We start from the raw sequence: 18657 nt of genomic DNA on the forward strand, positions 1-18657 counted from the left end.
AATTGAAATTATAAAAAGAAGAAGTCACATAATGAAAAGAATTGCATTGGAATAGAAAAGTACATATGTGATTGAAGAGATGAGGGTACCAAACATTGAAGAAAATGTATCTTGTCAGTTGAATGGCTTCCTGCTAATGTAATTCTTTAGGACAGTCCCGTCGATGATGTAAATGTGTCTAAATATCTTTTGCCCGCAGTGCACGTGTTCGTTTGATCTGATTCTGATGCATCTGTAACAATAGAGCCGCTTCGTGCTGCTCGCCGCAATGGCGACACGCCTCCGTTGAAATCGCACAATTTCGTTACAGGGGTCACGCCCGCTTAGCCAAAGCTGTCGCTTATTATACGGATTTGTCACGCGATCCAGTCAAAAGGCTGAAAGTCCTAACGGAAGCCGTGTTAATCTGACAAAAACCAAATTTCTACATCAGAAAACAAAATCTAGGTTGTAAATAGAGAATATTCAATACCTTTAGAAAAGAAAATGGTAAAAGTTTCATTGGATAGGATTTTAAAGGTATTAATTACCTCCAAATTCAATCATCACAATTTATTTGTCTTATATACTAGGATATTTAGCTAAGTAAGAGAGATTAATTCTATATGCAATAATCAGTGAGCGATGTTTGCGAACATTTATCATAATTGATATGTTCCTATTATTTCGTTCAATCTTACTCAGACAATTACATGCAATATTAAGTAACTATTTCGACGTAAAAGTGCAACATTGATTTACAAACAGAATCCAGCAATAAATCATACTGGATTTTCACTGACAATTCGCTTTAACATTTAGTTCACAATAAACATAGTAAAATATAGACTTTTGTTCATTAATTAATGTCTCAATTCTTGCTGTAAACGTAATGTACATCGATGCCATAAAAATATGGAAGGTACATAAATGCATATTAAATTAACTAACAAGGAAGAACATTGCATCATTTAAGTACAATTTCTTTTTTTTTTCACTTTTTAAAAACAACCTAAAAAGGAACAATATAATACTGTTGTAAACTTCGTAAAATCTTGTATAACATATTTAGAGTACATTGTAATCATAAGTATATCTTAATCCGCCGATATTTTTCATTTCTGCTCATTTACAAAAATATATATAAAATATATTATGTTTCTACTCGCGCATATAGCTAATACAAAAAAATTGCGGTTTAAAACTACCATTGCTTTCTCAAGTGGTATATGCTCTTTCACAATAATATAAAACAAAAAATTGTAAATAGGCACGTGATTGTACTGTTATATTTACTATCTATCATCATGATTATCTCTGTATGTGCAAAGCCTAAAAAATGTTTTGTCTTGCAATTATAATACGAGTGACAACTATTTTACACACTTACTACATTACAATGAATTTTTCTTATCCTGCACATTAAAGCCAATTGTGACATTGGGGCTATCTTTCAAACTGCCCGCTACAGTTAAAATAGGAGATTCGTCATTGTCATCAGGTGTAACAGGAATAGGATTGGCTATACTCTGCTTTAACGCTTCCAAATCTTCATCGGACATAGTTGAAAACGAACTCTGTTTCATCGTGGCCTTGTAAGTGGAATCCTCTTGCTTAGGTGTCACAGTTCTTGGGACCGAAGCGCTTTGAGAACGCGTAAAACTCTTCCTCTTATTAGAAAAGCTAACATTTTTCTTGACCTCCTGTTTATCATTATCCTTTTGAACGGCTTGTTGTTTTTTCGTACTCAACTGAGGTGTGGACGGTTTCGTATCTTTAATTCGCACGTCTTCCTCTGATATTTCCATACTCTCCACCCGAAATCTGAAATAAACATTTCATCGAATAATAATTATTGAAATGAAAAGAATGATAGATCAATGGATAAATGGCTAAAACTTACCGGCCAATCTTTTTGCAAGTTGACTTTGAAGAGGCTGCAGAGTCCTGTTTTTCAAAAATAAATTTAACGTCTTGCTTTTTTTGTTCCTCCGCTTGTTTAAGAGTAAGCGTGTGTTCATCATCATCATCGGCTGTGTCTGCTGGCAACTCATCCGGATAAACGTGAGGCGCTCTGCCGTAAGCAGCTGGATTGCAAGTTCTACGTATTTGTCCATCCTCGTTACTGTAGTAATCCGTGTACGAGACGCTACCTCGACTCTCCCTTTCCTGATCCATGTTCATACAGAAATCATTGAAATCTAGATCCAAACAGGGTGTTGTATTGAACTTGGGACCAGCAGCAGTGAAGGGTTGATTACTAAAAATAAATAATTTTCGAATCAATCAAAATATCCGCGTATAACAGAGGCAAGAAAAATGCACACACAAAAAAATATAATATTACCCATCATTGCTAATTAGACTGATGGACATGCTGCACTCTCCCGTTGAGGTTGGAGCAGGAGAAGATGGTTCAGAAGACAAAAAGGACTGTGGCTCGCTACTCCAACCAGTGCCTAAAATATGATTGAAAAATTCTCATATAAAATCTTTGTGGCACGCACACACACAGTTATCACACATAAATTTAAATACTCACTGTTTGGACTTGTAGGTGACAATTGATTCCTCATATCAGTTCCTGGCACAATGTACCTAGATCAAAGACAGATCAGCATAAGAATAGTTACACAAATTGAATATAAAAAAAACAACAGTAAAAAGCAGAATTTACCAGTGGCTAATGAAAAATAAGCTGGAACTGAGAGAAAGCAAATAAAATAGAAAAGAAAGCAATACTCACAAGGGTGATTTGGTTAATTTCTTACGGTACCTTACGGCCTCGAGGTCGGAGGTCTGGTACTCGCGTCCGATAGCGGATATAACAAGATTCTGATTATTTCCCGATGCACCTGGAGAAGGGTATTTTGGAGGTGAAGAGGCTGGGGTGCGAAACAGTGGAGCACCGGTCATCATTTCCAAGAAAGAGTCCAACTGACGCAGTGACAATGCGTTGTGCAGTGTTTCCAGTGGCCTGATTGGTGGAACACCACCAAAGCCTTCTATAGCTGTGAAAATTGTGAAGCTCCATTAGAGTACAGTTCCACCTTGAATAAAACAAATGAGAAAATAAGACCAACTCACCAGCGACGGCGGATGCATGTGCAGGAACCATGTCCTTGAGATTGGGAGCACTGGAGGAGCCACTGATAACGGCTGTGCTGAAGAGGCTGTTCGCGGAGCCAGTGAGCTTCTTGCTAACGTTGTAGCCCAGCAGCTTGAAATAACTCATCTGTCCGGAGATACTGTGACGGTGGCGCCTTGCTGTGCAGGTAGGGTCAGGTTGAATGATCGAAGGTCGAGTGTCTGGGGAGGAAAAGGAGCGCTGAGGTTGCAGGTGTGGACGGAACGGAGGCCTTGGCGATATGGTGCGAGTGGAACGTGCACGATCAGGACTTAGCAGACTGGGACTCTTGGGGTACTTCGAATCAAGGTGATGCTCGTGCGGCACAAAGGTCAACGGGTCAAGCGAGCTTTCGTGCCCTAGCCAATCGTTCCCTGTCAGAACTCGTGAATCCGCCCAGGTACCCGAACCAAGCTCGGTTAGGGTCTTCGAGCTAAGCAAACCAAAAGAGCCCGCGCATTTTATGGAACCATCGCGATCCTCGCGATCGTTCAAGGACCCTGAACGTCTGAAGCTTTCGCGTTTCCAGTCGTCTCTGGAGAATCGTTCGAACGTGAGATCCGGACACGAGCCCCCTCGGAGGACCTTCGGCTCTATTTCGGGACTACTCGTGGCGGAGGCGTCAAGGTCATTGATGATCCTCGCTGATCTACCGTCGTTCAAGCAAGATGCGGTATTATTCTCCGGCAAAGAGAGCTCGCAGTGCGGGCAAATCGAGATTCCGGACTGCCACAAGTTCGCCAAGCTGTAACAGGAGCAATATATGGATTTATGGGATAGTTCTCGGTCGAAATAATTCTTAAAATTCGATCTTTCCGCAGCTGGCAAACTGCTGCTTTGCAATATCAGTTCGGACACGTTGCAATTGTAGCATTGACACTTGGTGGACGACACGCACGGCGACAGCGACCTCGAACGTTTGAGCTTCATCGGTGCGACCTCGGGACTCCCTAAATCCGACTCGCTCGGCGGCGTGACCTTGAACTTGAAAGGACCAATCGCGGACCGAGAGCGAGTAATTTTACCGGCAGATCTGGCATCTTCGCCGACCTGAGAACACTTCGAAGGGACTTCAGCCAAAGAGCAACTCGAGTCTTCGTTCGAAACGTGCAGGGATTCGCCGGGAGATCCTGAGCGCCCTTGGGACGTCGAAGAACGGTCGGGGGAAGGAGGTTTAGCGTCAGGGAAGATAAAAACGTTGGGTTCCTTGGATCGTCCCGGGTAGAAACTAGAATCTCCGGTTGAGTTTTCAAGGACGCTGGTCGAAGAACGAAAACTGACATTTTTGAACGAATCGTCCAGGAGACTGGTCGAGGGACGAAGACTGTCACTTCCGGTTGAATCTCGAAGGACGGTCGTCGGAGGACCTAGAGGAAGGTTTCTGGACGAGTCTTCGGGGATCTCGAGAGAAGGGACGGAAGTGATATCGGATGGTGCACGTGGCGTTTCCGGCGGGGTGCAGGATGGCGCTCGAAACTCACCAAGGTCAGAGTGGATGAATTTCGGGACGACCAGCGCAGAATTGGACCTCGTGTATTTCTTCGGCTTGAGTTTGTTCGGCTGATTAGCCTCGGGGGTGGGACGACGATCGTGACTTTCCGTTCTCGTGGAAGTTCTGCTGGTTGGTGAGGCCAGTGGGATGCTGTGCAAGGTCACCACAGGTTCGCGATCGATCGGTTCCAGCAAGGGAAAAGGAAACTCCGGCGAGCTAATCGAGTGTGGCAGAATTATCGGTTTGCCCAGAATGGGCAGGGCGCTTATGAAACTCTCGGCTCTGCTCCGATACGCTCCCAATTCTTGCATCTCGCTCGCTTCTTCTTTCGGGAAGATTCTCTCGACTGTCGAGGACATTTCGGGACGCGTGCGGATTCACAGTTCGGACATTCCAAAAAAGAAACGTGCGCGTGTGTTTTGCAAAGTATTCGAGTGCAGTGAGAGAGAGAGAGAGAGAGAGAGAGAGAGAGAGACACGTAAATTGCAAATGTGTGTTTGTGTGTGTTTTTTAGGGGAAATGGGGGAATGGGCAGAGAGAAAAGAAAGAAAGAAAGAGACAGAGACTATTAAATATAAACCATCACCAAAAAAGAGAACGAGCAAACCTTGGCAGGAATCTTCGTTTATCACCCCAGTTCTTTTATATATATATATATATACGCACTCAGAAAAATCATTCGGACAGTAGAGAAGATTTTTATTATAGTCGGGGCGAAAACCTCGCATTCGTGGAAAAAATTATCCCAGTCGATTTTTTTTCATAAACATATTTGTTTTATGTGCCTGAACAAGGATCAATGGTTTGCCAGGCGAAAATATGGTGCAAATTTGTTTAAACAATTTTTTTTAACAATTAAGTGCAAAAATAATTTTTTTGCCCCAAAACATTTTTTTTAGTTATTTTGGGATATTTTGAAGCTTTAATTTCTCTTCACATTTTTTTGTAAAGTTGCTTTTGAGTTCTAACTAACTCCATGTTCGAGAAACCGTAAAAACGTCGATATTCAACAGTGAAAAGCGATATTAAAAAATGAAATTTTTGTATTTGCCAAAATTTTATTGTTATCTTTGGATATCCCTTAATATAATCCTGAAGAGCCCTTACAGATTTTTTCAATTTAAAGGTATTTTTATAATTATTATTTAGGCGCTCATTGAGCAACCGACGCGCGCGCTTGTTACTGCTAATCGCAACATAGGGTGTCATTTGTAAATCATCGATGCTTTGCTTCAGATACAATTGGATTACTATTAGTGTATGCTTTACGAATCAATATACTTTTATATAAACAATGGTAAATATGAACATTAGATAAAAGTTGATAAGTCTTGAATTAATAAAAACTTTATTTCAATATATTTTTACAGTCGTCAATATTGCAGCCACTATGCAGATCGTTTTTTGTTAAAAACAAACGAAGGTAAAAGGATAAACACCAGTGCGCTTGGTGTATTTTTTGCAAAATTCGGGCCTACGTACTGAAAGCGCGTATCGGCTGTTCAATGAGCGCCTAAATAATAATTATAAAAATACCTTTATATTGAGAAAATCTGTAAGGGCTCTTCTGGATTATATTAAGGGATGTCCAGAGATAACAATAAAATTTTGGCAAATACAAAAATTTCATTTTTTAACATCGCTTTTCACTGTTGAAAATCGACGTTTCTACGGTTTTTCGAACATGGAATTAGTTATAACTCAAAAACAAGCAACTTTAGAAAAAAATGTGAAGAGACATTAAAGCTTAAAAATATCCCAAAATACCTACAAAAAATGTTTTGGGGCAGAAAAATTATTTTTGCACTTAATTTAAAAAAAAAAATTGTTGAAACAAATTTGCACCATATTTTCGCCTGGCAAACCATTGATCCTTGTTCAGGCACATAAAACAAATATGTTTATGAAGAAAAATCGACTGGGATAATTCTTTCCACGAATGCGAGGTTTTCGCCCCGTCCATTAGAACAAAACAAAATTTATTTACTTAATGAATTATTTGTTTCTTCGATAAATTTGTTTATTATTGTAATAAAAACGTTTACTGGGTTAAAACACTTTTTTTGAGCTTATATATACTAGTATTTTTATTTATTAATTGCATCGGTGAGATGAATCATTTGTAATTATCGTCGAATCGCAGATTCGTCGGAGGAAGACATAAATGAAAGCGAGTATTTTCTTGATATTTTTTAGCGCAGATGCTTTTCATCGTATCAAGATTCACTGCCAAGATGGAAATTATAGAAGACGTAAAAGTAAAATACTTTTAACCTGTGTAATGTTAGTGTGGGTGAGAGAGTGTGTAAGTATTGTTAAGTAGATTAGATAATTTCCACCCGTGAAACACGATAGCCATGCAAGCAGCAAGCCAACCAGACACAATTAATTTCCATGACGAGAATGTAGTATAATTTGATAAAGCTCGTGTGAAATGTTTTGTTAAACCGATTAATTGTTTTCACATGAAATTAGTCTCGTAGTCGTTTTAATCACTTTCACACATAATCTTACGGATCTCTTTTCTTTGGAAGCCTCTCGAGTCGTTCGACTATAATTTTCCAATAAACTCGATCGAGCTTAAAGAGAAAACTCGTAACTGAAATTGATTACAATAGATAGTCTGAATGTATAATAGTAAATGATTGATGGGGGAAGCAAAGGGGTGAGGAAAAAAAATGTGCAGATTGTAATAATTAATATGTAGGTGTGTATGAGAGACAAAAAATGAAACGTAAGACATAAAATGTGAGAGAGAAAAAAAAGTACGAATATAAGCTTCGTGATCTTGGCAAAATCTTGGCTTGAAAAATTGCTTGTGTATTTTGGACGAGAGAGAGAGAGAGAGAGAGATCGTGACGATTGATCGAGTGATTTCAGATTTGAAACGTGACGTCAGAGATGAAGATACTTTAATGAAATTGTGAGCTGAGGATAGTACAAGGAGTGGTTGCGATAAACGGCTGAATGGGTCACAAAAATGGTTTTGTGGTCCAGACAGTCGCTCTGGCATTAATTAGTTGGCTTCCACGCGCACAACTATCGCTGTACAAAGAGTTATTTCAACCATACTGCATCCTACTTTAGTTTTACCAATATGCAGAAAACACACAATTGATTTTATTATATTTACCAATGCACAAGAGAACACTCGTCTTCTCAGACCAACTCTAAATTGTACTACGATATCAAATATAAATGGATGTAGGTATATATTCTATGGATCCAAATTACAATTAACAGCTCATCTATGTGTACAATGTCATTGTTAGCATTATATATACGTAAGAAGTTTAAGTTCTTCATGGGAAGTGTTTAAGTGCATGTTTACAAAGATATACTGATTGTAATTACTATAAATAATAACATAGGAAATTTTAATCAAACTAAACGTAAAACTTAAAATAAAAACCTGTTCCTACTTTTAAAAAATAAAATTATTATACTGAGAGAGGGAGAGGGGAGGGAGGGAGGGAGGGAGGGAGGGAGGGAGTGAGTGAGAGAGAGAGAGAGAGAGAGAGAGAGAGAGAGGGGGGGGGGGAGGATAGAGTACCAAAGGAACTATAAAAGCTGGCTACTCTAGTTTTGTACTGGACCTTTCCTTCCTATCTATTCTTAAGCTTAAATGCTATATATATTGCAATACAAAGAGGTAACAGGTAAATATAAAAAGAAACATGTTGCATATCGTTCATTGAGATCGTGTGGATAAAGAAAGAGTTTCAGGAGGGCTTGTTTGCATCTATTATTAGGAGTTTTTGCAAACTTATCAACAAGCCATAAGGACATACCTTCTTTATTGACCGCGTCCAAGCTCTGATACTGCAGCTTGTCCGCAGCTACAAAAAGAGATACGAACACACAGAACATGTGACTGCTTCCACCCGAAACACCCCAATTATGTCCATAAAAACCAATAAAACTCCACAAACTATGAACACAGTCGATAATTATATTTCTTTGAACACCAAATTTAATACCGACCCACGGTACTGACCAGATTTCTAAAATAAACGATTTTTGACCACTTAAAGCCGAATGATATGCAAATTAAAATTCCCCCGTAAAAGTCGTAAGAAACTAATATTAAGCACAAAACAAGTTGCAAGGAGCATGCATCAATTTAGCTTCACTATGTTATAACTTTAACACATAATAGTAGTATACCATATTATTATTATATTAAACTTTCAAGTATATTTTTTAGAACCACTATTTATATATAACTATATTTTTATCCTGAAACTGATTATATCAAAAGCAAAATGACTATACTTACTGAAGTGGACCACTCACCTTTGTCAGATTTCTCTTGTCGTTGATGATCGTAACTACGTGCTCGAGGCTCGCAAATATGGCCAGTTTCTCTTTCTCGCCTCTGACGTTGACTAGCGGCTAATTGGCTGCCCAAACGAGCTGCTTCGTGGCCTGCCACTGTTCTCGCGCTAAAATATTATCATTGCAATATTTTGCGCAGAAAACTCGTTTGCTTTCATGCAAATTTTGACGAAGCAAAACCTTATAGGAATTGGTGCAGAGCTTTGTAAAAATCCACTATCGTAGGGCTCGTCCATCATATTTGGATCAAGATCCATCATGTCGATAGCTCTGCTGGTTGTTGGACTGTCCGTCGCAGTATCCACGGTATCCGACTCCACTACTGGTGGAGACGTGTCCTGAAGAAAATTAAAGCTCGGTTAATAATTTCAGCAATTACTTCCATTCGAATATTCATAAAATTCATTTACAAGTCGGGGAGGATTCAATACATCATCCTCGAGTATTCCTAATTCGGTATCTTCTTCTTCAATGCGGGTGCTGCACTGCGAAACAGTATCCTGTCCGGAACTACCAGTTTCCCCCTTAAAAGAAATAAACTTTAAATAAGCATACACTTATATATTTTATTTTGCGAATATATTTCTCTACAAACTTACAAGATTATGACTGCTCTCGTTTCGCGAGTGAGGTCGAAATCCTGGGCCAGGTGGTAAATTTTTCTGAACACAACAATTGACTCCCGGACTGAAGTGCAGCTCCACGTGAAATCTTTCTTCGCTGCTAGGATCTTTCGTAGGATCTTCGTACAACATAACAACTATTTGCGACATGTAATTTAACTCGGATACCATACTAACGTACTCCATTGCTCTACGCCATTGCTCATCTTTAACAACATCAAGCAGGCCACCGTATCGCAGCACAGTAAGCAGGGAATGCACATGGCTCTCACTTGTAAAATATAATCTTGTTCTTACATGTCTTCCAGGACTCGATACACCATGCGAATATCTGGAGAATGACCGTTTTGAGTATTTTATTCGAACGTATAACAACTAAATCTTGTAGAAATTAATTAATTTGTCTACCTAGGATTCAGCCTATTAACCGTTTCTTCCCCAGATTCTTCTATATTTCTTTGTAAATCAGCTCTTATTTTCTTTAAAAGAGGCGTACAGATTCCTTGGCCTATGGTAAGCTTCTCTTGTACTGTTAAACCATACTCCTAAAAAACAAGTTTTAAAAAGAACACATGTTTCATCCTTGATTATTAATAATTTTAGGATTTCCTGACGTACTTGTGGGATGACTATATCTGCCAAATATTTAGAATAAATATATAGTTCTTCTGCATGCTCAAACTGCAAAGTATGATTATTATGCTGCAAATCATACTTTATACAATCGTAAATATCTGGAACTTTGGATATATCAAATCTTTTATTTTTGGTGCAAAAATCTTTCTCGATCTTTCCCCAGCGACGACCCATTAATTCCCATGTCTCGCCATGATATAAAATCGCGTCCTTAGTTTTTGGATCATCCTTTTTAATTCGTACAATATCCATGAGTTTCTGTATAAGAGCATGAACGTGTTGGCAACATCTGACAGGATTTTTCACAAAATCCATCGCTGCATTAATACTCAAAGCATTCCCAGGATTTATCTGCTCTCGGTCCTCTCTGGTAAATTCTCGATCTTGCTGTAGTAATTCGTGCAAACGATTCTTCACCCTAATAATTAAAATCATAAGTAAGAAAGAATCATTTTCATTTAACGAATTCCTACCTATGCAATTTACTTACATATTTTGGTATTTGCTACTATCACAATCGTTGTCCAGTAAACCATTTGTATTAGCACTTTTAACCATTTGAACTAGAATGGGTGTTAGCTCCCCTTCCAGTGCTAGTAACCCTTTGGCAAAAGCTGCTGCAGTCATTTGAACTCTGCCCTCGTCACTTGCATAAATCTTCAAGTCGTGTCGAAAAGTGGAGTGTAAACGTAGCAATCCAAGTCCCTGTGCTCCAGCATATTCCCCTATATTGTATACAAAATAAATGTTAAAATTTAATGCGTTCATTGGAAACTAATTTGCTTTTCATAATAAAACCTAACAGTTTGATAGGATGGTTTATAGAAGTGGCTTTATCACAAGATAACATTTATTAATTTAAATGATTTTTATAATGAGAATTGATGGGACTAATCATGAAAAATGGACCATTGAAACGATGTGTCATCATCGAATGAATTTGTCGATACACATTGCACACATCAATCAACCAAGCATAAAATAAACAGATTGAATGTTAAATAAAAAAATAACCACTACTGCAAAACTATTTATGGTGCTTCATACCATACCAAAAAATGTATTTACTCTTAGTGTTTTTACTAAGGCTATGATTACAACCATTTTGTTACCAAATAGCTTCATTTTTCACTGTCTATTGAGCAATTAAATTTACAAAAAACTTAGTGGAATGGTGTTTCATCGGTAAATGAAATCGAAGCACAGAAGTATCTAAATACATACAACTACTGAGACAAGTGCGGATTGTAAAGAAAAAGTTACCGTGATTTGGTAACATCTCTGAGTCTTCCTCTGAAATAACATGTGAAGTTATCTATCAATTTTACCATTTCAAAACCTACGTTAATACGCTCATACCATGTATGTAGTTAAGGATAATCATATTAATATTGATTTATCCTGCAATTTATACGCGTTTTTCATTAACCATTGTAAAATGTTTTAATCCACCACATCGGGATAAAATAAGTACGGTTATTAAATATATATTAGGGAGATAAAAAAATAAAAAAAAAAAAGTCTGCCCTCTCAAAATAAAATAGTACATAGCAAGCATATGAGCGTAAGATACCAACCACTGAGGTGTCTACCTTGACCACCTGGGTACATGCATCGAAAGATTCTACCCAGTTCTTCTGCCTGAATGCGACCAGCAGGTGTCAGTTCTCCGCCCCATTTTAATATTAATACTAAGGAAGGTTCACCAAGGCGATCTGAAATGAACATTATTTAATACAGCCCTTGAAACATACTGTCAGAAATTGTAAAGTTTCATTTTGAGTGATAATGAAATATGAATGTGAGTGTGTTAACATGAAGAAAAAAGTGATGGCATACTGTGACTGTTACCATCGTCGGAGGAGCTTCCTCTAGGTCTTCCTTTAGGCTGATACTTCATTTGTACTTTACGATTAATGCCAGAAAAATGCCCATACCTGCGTAAAAAAATTAAATTACACGGATTTCATTAAAAAACTATTATACGGTGACACATGAAAAAAACTTCAGTTTTAGCTCCGACAATAGCGGCTTTCTTACAAATTAGACATTTTTGGTCTTATACCTTTTAGAACATTGAACAATTCCTTGCTAACATAAACTTTTTAATTTTGAATACTGCTAAATAATAGAATGTATACTTTTATGAAACAACAAAAGATATTTTTTTAATAAAACAACAAGAAAAATAATTCATTCACGTACATTTCTAAAACACTTTTTAGTTGCTCAAGTTTTCCTTGCTTCTCTTCTAACTCTGGTCCTGCGGCTCGATGCTGTATCTCAGCCAACAGACTGCGCGCAGTATCTAATATTTCTTGTAGCTGCTTAGGACGTTTCAATTTTACATGTCCATGTTTGTAGCCGTCGTACTTTGCAAATATTTCAAAAAACCTGCAAAAAGAAGTCAAATAGAGAAACAGCATTTGTCCAATATTCTATTCGAATATTAATTACTCACTTAGGGTGACGAACTTCGACCTTCATTTTTTGTTTCGGCGTTCGATCCCCATGTCTAATTACAGCAACTACGCAGCGTAATTCCATCCTGTAATTATTTAAGAGAAAACAAAAATTAATAACTTATACTCTCATATAAATGAAGAGATTAAACATTACATTTTCCCAAATGTAGTGGGCACGATTGGCGGATCGTCTAATTGAAATGGCACGCTCCATGGTATGTGCAAAGTAGGAGCCAGTTCTCTTAAGATCATGTTTCCTAATATCTTTGCACAATCATCATAATACTTATTGGAGTTTTTTACAAAACTAAATCCGTTTACGTCACACACAAAAGACTGACCATTTGCTCTGAAAAATTATTTTAAGTTTTAATTAAGTTCAAAGAGTTTTATTTTTACAATTATTAAAAATTGATAAGTAATACCTCAAAAGATCAAAACCACACACGGTTTGCTTAAAAGCTAAACAAACTTTTCTACTAATCAATTTTTCTGCATTGCTCAAAATTACAGGATAACGGATTTCTTTTCCTTCCGAATCTCGCTCGACTTTTCCATCAAGCGCAGGGCTCTTCCTAGCTTCCGCGTGAGCATAATCAGGTCCAACAGTGTACACCTTTACATCGGTTCCATCGGTAGGCATAAAATCTTCATAAATATAAGAGCCAGTTTTACGAACCCGTGATTCAGGAGAATAAACACTACTGCGACTACCTATCTGTAAATAAAATTATTAGTGTTTGCATTAATGATATTGTGACGTTTTATTTCGCATTTCATAAAACATCGTTTCAAGATCCATTTTCGTCAAGAGAATTAGCGTCAGAATTAAACTGATAAATTCTTTATATAAAGATAAATGTTAAATAGGATTCACTCGTACTTATGACTACCGAAACTCCTCAAAATTAAATTTGAGCGAGGGAAGAATATATAAGGGTGACAGAAACGAAACGATGTATATAAATGATAGGTGTTGAGAAGTAAGAATCGTCGAAAATCAATCAGGCTTAAGAAACAGTCTTAACATAAATTCTCCATAATGAATTACATACATCGATTCTTCTTTCCCACATACTTTTTGTATAATACAAAATAAGCGTACATATCTTATCAGCGTGGTCTTCTTATATAATAAAATCTACATTCACAAAAACAGAAATGACAGCTATGAACAAATTATTTAGCTACCTATTCTACAACTGTGATTAGTTATAATCGATTACAGACCTATAAGTATGCACGTAATACCGTGTTAATCTAATTTTTGTAATTGGATTAGTGGGCCCACGTCTGTAGATGTTACCGACTGTCACGCTATTTGTCCGAGTTTTGTAATCAGTAAATTAAACTCACTTTTCTAAATAATCTTTGGCTACCACCACCTGCAGAAGTTGGATAATAAATATAGATGTTATGATCCTCTGCAGATACTGGCTTCTCCACAAATGGCTTATTAAAAGTAATTCCATTGACTTCCACATGATCTTCTGATTCCACCAACTCATGATCTGTAAAGAATAGTTTGTTATTCGTTTATCTAAAATAAAATGCTTAATAACAAATGATATTAAGAAGCAAAAGAATACAGAGATATGAAGAAATTTCTGAAGTATGAACAAGTTAAGAAATTATTTTTAAGAATTAAAGAGCTATAAAACTATTTAATAATTACTTACGTTTTGGATCAGCAGAATCCCTATCTAGTACAGCATATCTTGGAATTTCTATTACTTCATTTTCTAAAATGGCATACACCCTTCTTCGATCCTAATCATTGAAACAATATAACTTATTATAATAGAGTGTGACCAATGAATAGTATTCACTGTTTGCTTTTTAAAAAGTTATGTCATGCTAATTATTTTGTTTTTTACCTGAATATCATACTGCATGGGGAGATTGTTAATAATAAATGGATTTCTGAGATTTGCATAAGAAATTGCTTTGTCCAGTGGAAAACCTTTACTATGAAAACTTATCAAGCAGTCAACCATTGGCCAGTCCTCCACAGATTCCTAAATAAAATGAATAGGACAAAAATATATTAAAAGTAAAATGCACAGATGCCTGTGTGTATATCATACCTTCAAAATAACTTCTTCAGGAAACACCATAATTTTTATGTATTCAAATTCCTCTAATCTTGTTAAAATTTCCTTCATCGGTTTACTCTGAGATTTTTTTGCCATGGCACATATTCCAACCAAAACTTGCTTCCCTTCTCCTTCCAAGTCACTTCCACCCATGGAACCATCATCATTTCCGCAACCGTCCGACAGCTCGGCCTAGAATTTTTAAATAATCTCTTTTATAATCAATACTAGAACAATATCCTTCCAAACATTTTTGTGTCCTTCACATTTTAAAGTTCTTTGTTGAGTGTCTTTTTGAAGTGCTTGTTTTATTATATTTTATTGAAGCGGATTAGAAAACATATTAAGATATTAGTTTATTCATTACATTAATGATACTTCAATCTATTTAATAAAAGCTTATACTGTAATTAGGAAATGCATATATAATATGATATTATATAAGAGTTAGTGTTTGCTGAATTATTATATTAACCTACTTTAAAAAATTATTATCCATATATATAAGGCCATATTTTTAGATCTTTACATACATATATTAAATTGTTTTTGTACAAATACATACAAACATTTGCAGAACAGATGATTTGTAGAACTAAAATGCAGGGTAAGTGTCATTATAAAAATATGCTCACACAGGTCTATAATTAGCACACACTGCCAAGTTCAAATTGCTAAAATGAAGTTAACAGCATTTGCAAATGAGTGATACACAGTAATTTGATATTAGCAATATAATTCTGACATTAACAAAAACAAAATTAGTTTTATTATTAGTAGAGAAAATATTTATTTTTATCAAAATGAGAGAAAGAAAAGTGCATTTTTAATAAGAAGCTGTTAAGTTTTGGTCTAAAAATAATCTTTATAAATATTATAACATACAAAGCATTCATCGCAGTAACAGCATGTATTTAAATCCACAATATCATCGCTGTCAGATACTGATTGCAAATTTCCTCCATCATTACGGTTACGCCACTTCTTCAGACGCCACCAATCTTTTAACCAAGTCCATTCCATCTCTTTGTATACGACAAATGTTTGTTTTTCTTTTTAACAAAGTTTTGGCACAATACAATACTCAATACTCATTGATACTGCTTAAGGGGCAAAGATAGAAGCCTTAAATTATTCATATTAACTTTAACTATGATTTCTTATATTTAAATGGTCAAGAAACAGAGACAAAGGAGCCTTTCTTCTTTATGTAAATGAACAAAGACTACTTTGAATAAACAATATTTACAATTTAATATGCACTGTAGATAAAGCCTAAAGATAACTGAGACAGCAGATAAAACTTGTATTATTGCAATTTACTCATAATCCATTGCCTCCTTCCTTTTAATAATAGCATATAGTAAGCAAACTTATGTAGTCTTGTGACAGTCAAGTAAATGTGTGAGTATATATTAAACCTAATTCTGTCAAGAAGTAAGTCAAGGTTTTCTTGTTAAAAGGTGCTGATTTAATTAGAGTTATGTGGATACATTTTTATTGTAATTTTTTTTCTGTAGAAATATACCTCTGAAGTCAATATTGAACCCATATCACAAAAAATTAAAAGACAAAGTAATAAATAAGTAATTCTGTACAATTATTAGTAATCATTCAATATGGGAGAACAGTAGTTGACCAAATTTAAGCTCTTGGCTTAAGTGAAAATGTGTTTGATCCATATAAGGCATGCCTTATCAATTTAAGCCTATTTAATTATTCATAGCTATCTTATCTAAATACTGATACAAAATACAATTTCTAAACGGATTTTTTAATACATCTTTAAGCTTTTAAAGATCCAACATTTTTAGAGCTTTTAATGAAAGATGTTTTTATGCTAATAAAAATAAATATTTTAAAGGTGATTAACGTTACATCGTTGAAAGGAAAAAATCTATTTCTTGAGATGCGTCACTTCACAATCTCATTAAAAATCTTGTACGCAATTTTCTCTCGCTACAACGTACGGTTATATGCACTTTTCCTGTAAAAAAAAAAAAAAAAAAAATTCGAAAGAATCCGTCACTTTTTTTAAAGTTTCAATAATAATGTTTTATCGCAAAAAATTAGATACTTTATGAGCTTCATAATATTCACGTGAAAATAATTAGACCTTCGCCGCAAAAGATGCGGCGGAAAACAATGTTACGCGCGCGAGTATCTATGCAGTACTAAACCGCGTACTATACAGTGAATCAGCTAATGTTAGCTTACCAAATGATATTGTGACTATGTATGCATACGACAATAAATATTAAGGAGATAAGTAAACATTCTCTAATCTTCGGTGAAGAGATTTGAATCAATTAATGGCCTGTAAATAAAATTTGACGTAATGCATACAGAGTGGACCAACGAAAAAATAATCAACCATTCTTAGGAAAAAAATACTTTAAAAAAACGCTCGGACATGTCAGTTTATGCTTTGAGGGGACCATAAAATATCGGCGTAAAGATGTCTTGGTGAACGATCTTGGGAATAACAAAGGTCACCTTGAGTTATTCGAATGGAATTTCTTATTTTTTATTGCACACTCCCGCATTTTATTTCAAAAAAAAAAAAAAAAAAAAAAAGAAAAAGTTTCTCAAAAGACTATAATAATTTATTGTTTCTTCCAGCGGTCCGCTTGATATTTCTTTTTAAAACTGCGTATATATATATAGGTGCGCGTTTTGCTCAAGTGGTGTATACAATCGCTACGCATACACACGCATAACTGTACACCCACTTACAATTTTAAATTGGAGTATCTGCCTAATATTACTGGATAAAAAGATTGATTAATATAGCTTTTTGAAAAGCTCTAGAAATAAACTCAAAGAGCATGCAATTAAAAATAAGAGCTACTTCCTTTTAAAGAACTCAAGGTGACCTTTGTAGCTTCCATATTCATGTGCTTTCTTTATTATCCTCTTAAAGTATTAATTCACTTGCCAAAGCAATTTTCTAAACAATTTTTTTATTCCCAAGGATAACTGGTAACTTTTGCATTATAGGCCACACTGTATACTTATTTTCTTATCCCCTTATCAGGAATCTTCTGATTATATTTTATTGTCAACGATATATTGTTCCTATTTTGAAAAGAAAAGGGTGAGGCAATTAACTTACTCGTTTGGTTGAACGATAAAAATTTGAAGATGCAGAGCCTACGTTTGGTGGAACTGTTCCTAACTCTCCTACATAAAACATTGGTCTATTAGCACTCCTAAGACCCTGAAAAGAAAGATAATCTGTTATATCTAGCAAACAAATAATTACTTTGATAGAAACAACTAATCAATCTACCTGATATCCATGTTCAAGTTCAGTGTAAGACATTTCAGGACAAGGTACATTGATAATAATAATTTTTTACTGGATTATCATAGATAATTTTACCAGATCCTGTTTCTATTATATTCCTTAAAGGTAAAAGGATTAAAAAATCTTATAATTTACAAAGTAGTACATAGAGTAATAAAAAGACCTTATTACTCCTATTTCTCTCAAAATAAACAGATATTAAATATAACTTAAATGTGCAATAAAAATAATAAAAAAAAAAAAAAAAAAAAAAACAGAAATCATTTAATTTGAAAATTTTTCTGATATATCAGAATTAAAAATACAATCAGTCTAAGTATTATCATATTTAATTTCACAAAAATGATCTATGAATAAAACATTAAAATCCACAACCAAGTAAAGTAGTAACACTTACCAAGTGTTTTGAATGAAACTATCAAAATGTCTTGCAATTATTCTTTTAAAAAACTTAATTTCAGTTAGTATTTGATTATCTGTCAATACTGACAGTTTCAATCTTTCAATATATTCTTAATTTTCAGACATTTTGTTAAAATCGAGAAATCGCTTAAATCGAGACCTTACGTCGATTACTAAAATATTAGCGGG

At 35.4% G+C, this 18657-nt stretch overlaps 1 protein-coding gene across 18 annotated transcripts; it reads right to left on the minus strand.

Moving 5' to 3' along the window:
• Positions 1-537: 537 nt before the first annotated feature.
• Positions 538-18584, minus strand: l(1)G0196 (inositol hexakisphosphate and diphosphoinositol-pentakisphosphate kinase). Of its 18 annotated transcripts, XM_066736934.1 has the most exons (28): positions 18464-18584; positions 18049-18164; positions 17872-17976; positions 14748-14948; positions 14538-14678; positions 14340-14430; positions 14017-14171; positions 13086-13378; positions 12815-13009; positions 12657-12743; positions 12401-12589; positions 12047-12132; positions 11773-11910; positions 11459-11488; positions 10686-10920; positions 10178-10613; positions 9968-10104; positions 9536-9890; positions 9347-9460; positions 9117-9274; positions 8895-9043; positions 8390-8437; positions 3067-3288; positions 2726-2990; positions 2522-2577; positions 2327-2438; positions 1883-2239; positions 538-1803 (listed from the first exon to the last, which is right to left on the minus strand). In XM_066736934.1, the coding sequence occupies exons 2-28, from the start codon at positions 18079-18081 to the stop codon at positions 1374-1376; spliced, it is 4818 nt and encodes a 1605-aa protein (XP_066593031.1). In that variant the 5' UTR covers positions 18082-18164; positions 18464-18584; the 3' UTR covers positions 538-1373. The 18 variants fall into 18 exon arrangements, with proteins under 18 accessions (XP_066593031.1, XP_066593032.1, XP_066593022.1 ...); XM_066736935.1 differs by lacking the exon at positions 11459-11488; XM_066736925.1 differs by lacking the exon at positions 8390-8437 and having other exon boundaries at positions 3067-4944.
• Positions 18585-18657: the final 73 nt, after the last annotated feature.

The sequence above is a fragment of the Prorops nasuta genome, unplaced genomic scaffold (assembly GCF_024137725.1).
Source record: "Prorops nasuta isolate Cenicafe-Biocafe unplaced genomic scaffold, Cenicafe_Pnas_1.2 PNAS00017, whole genome shotgun sequence".
NCBI classification, from domain to species: domain Eukaryota; kingdom Metazoa; phylum Arthropoda; class Insecta; order Hymenoptera; family Bethylidae; genus Prorops; species Prorops nasuta.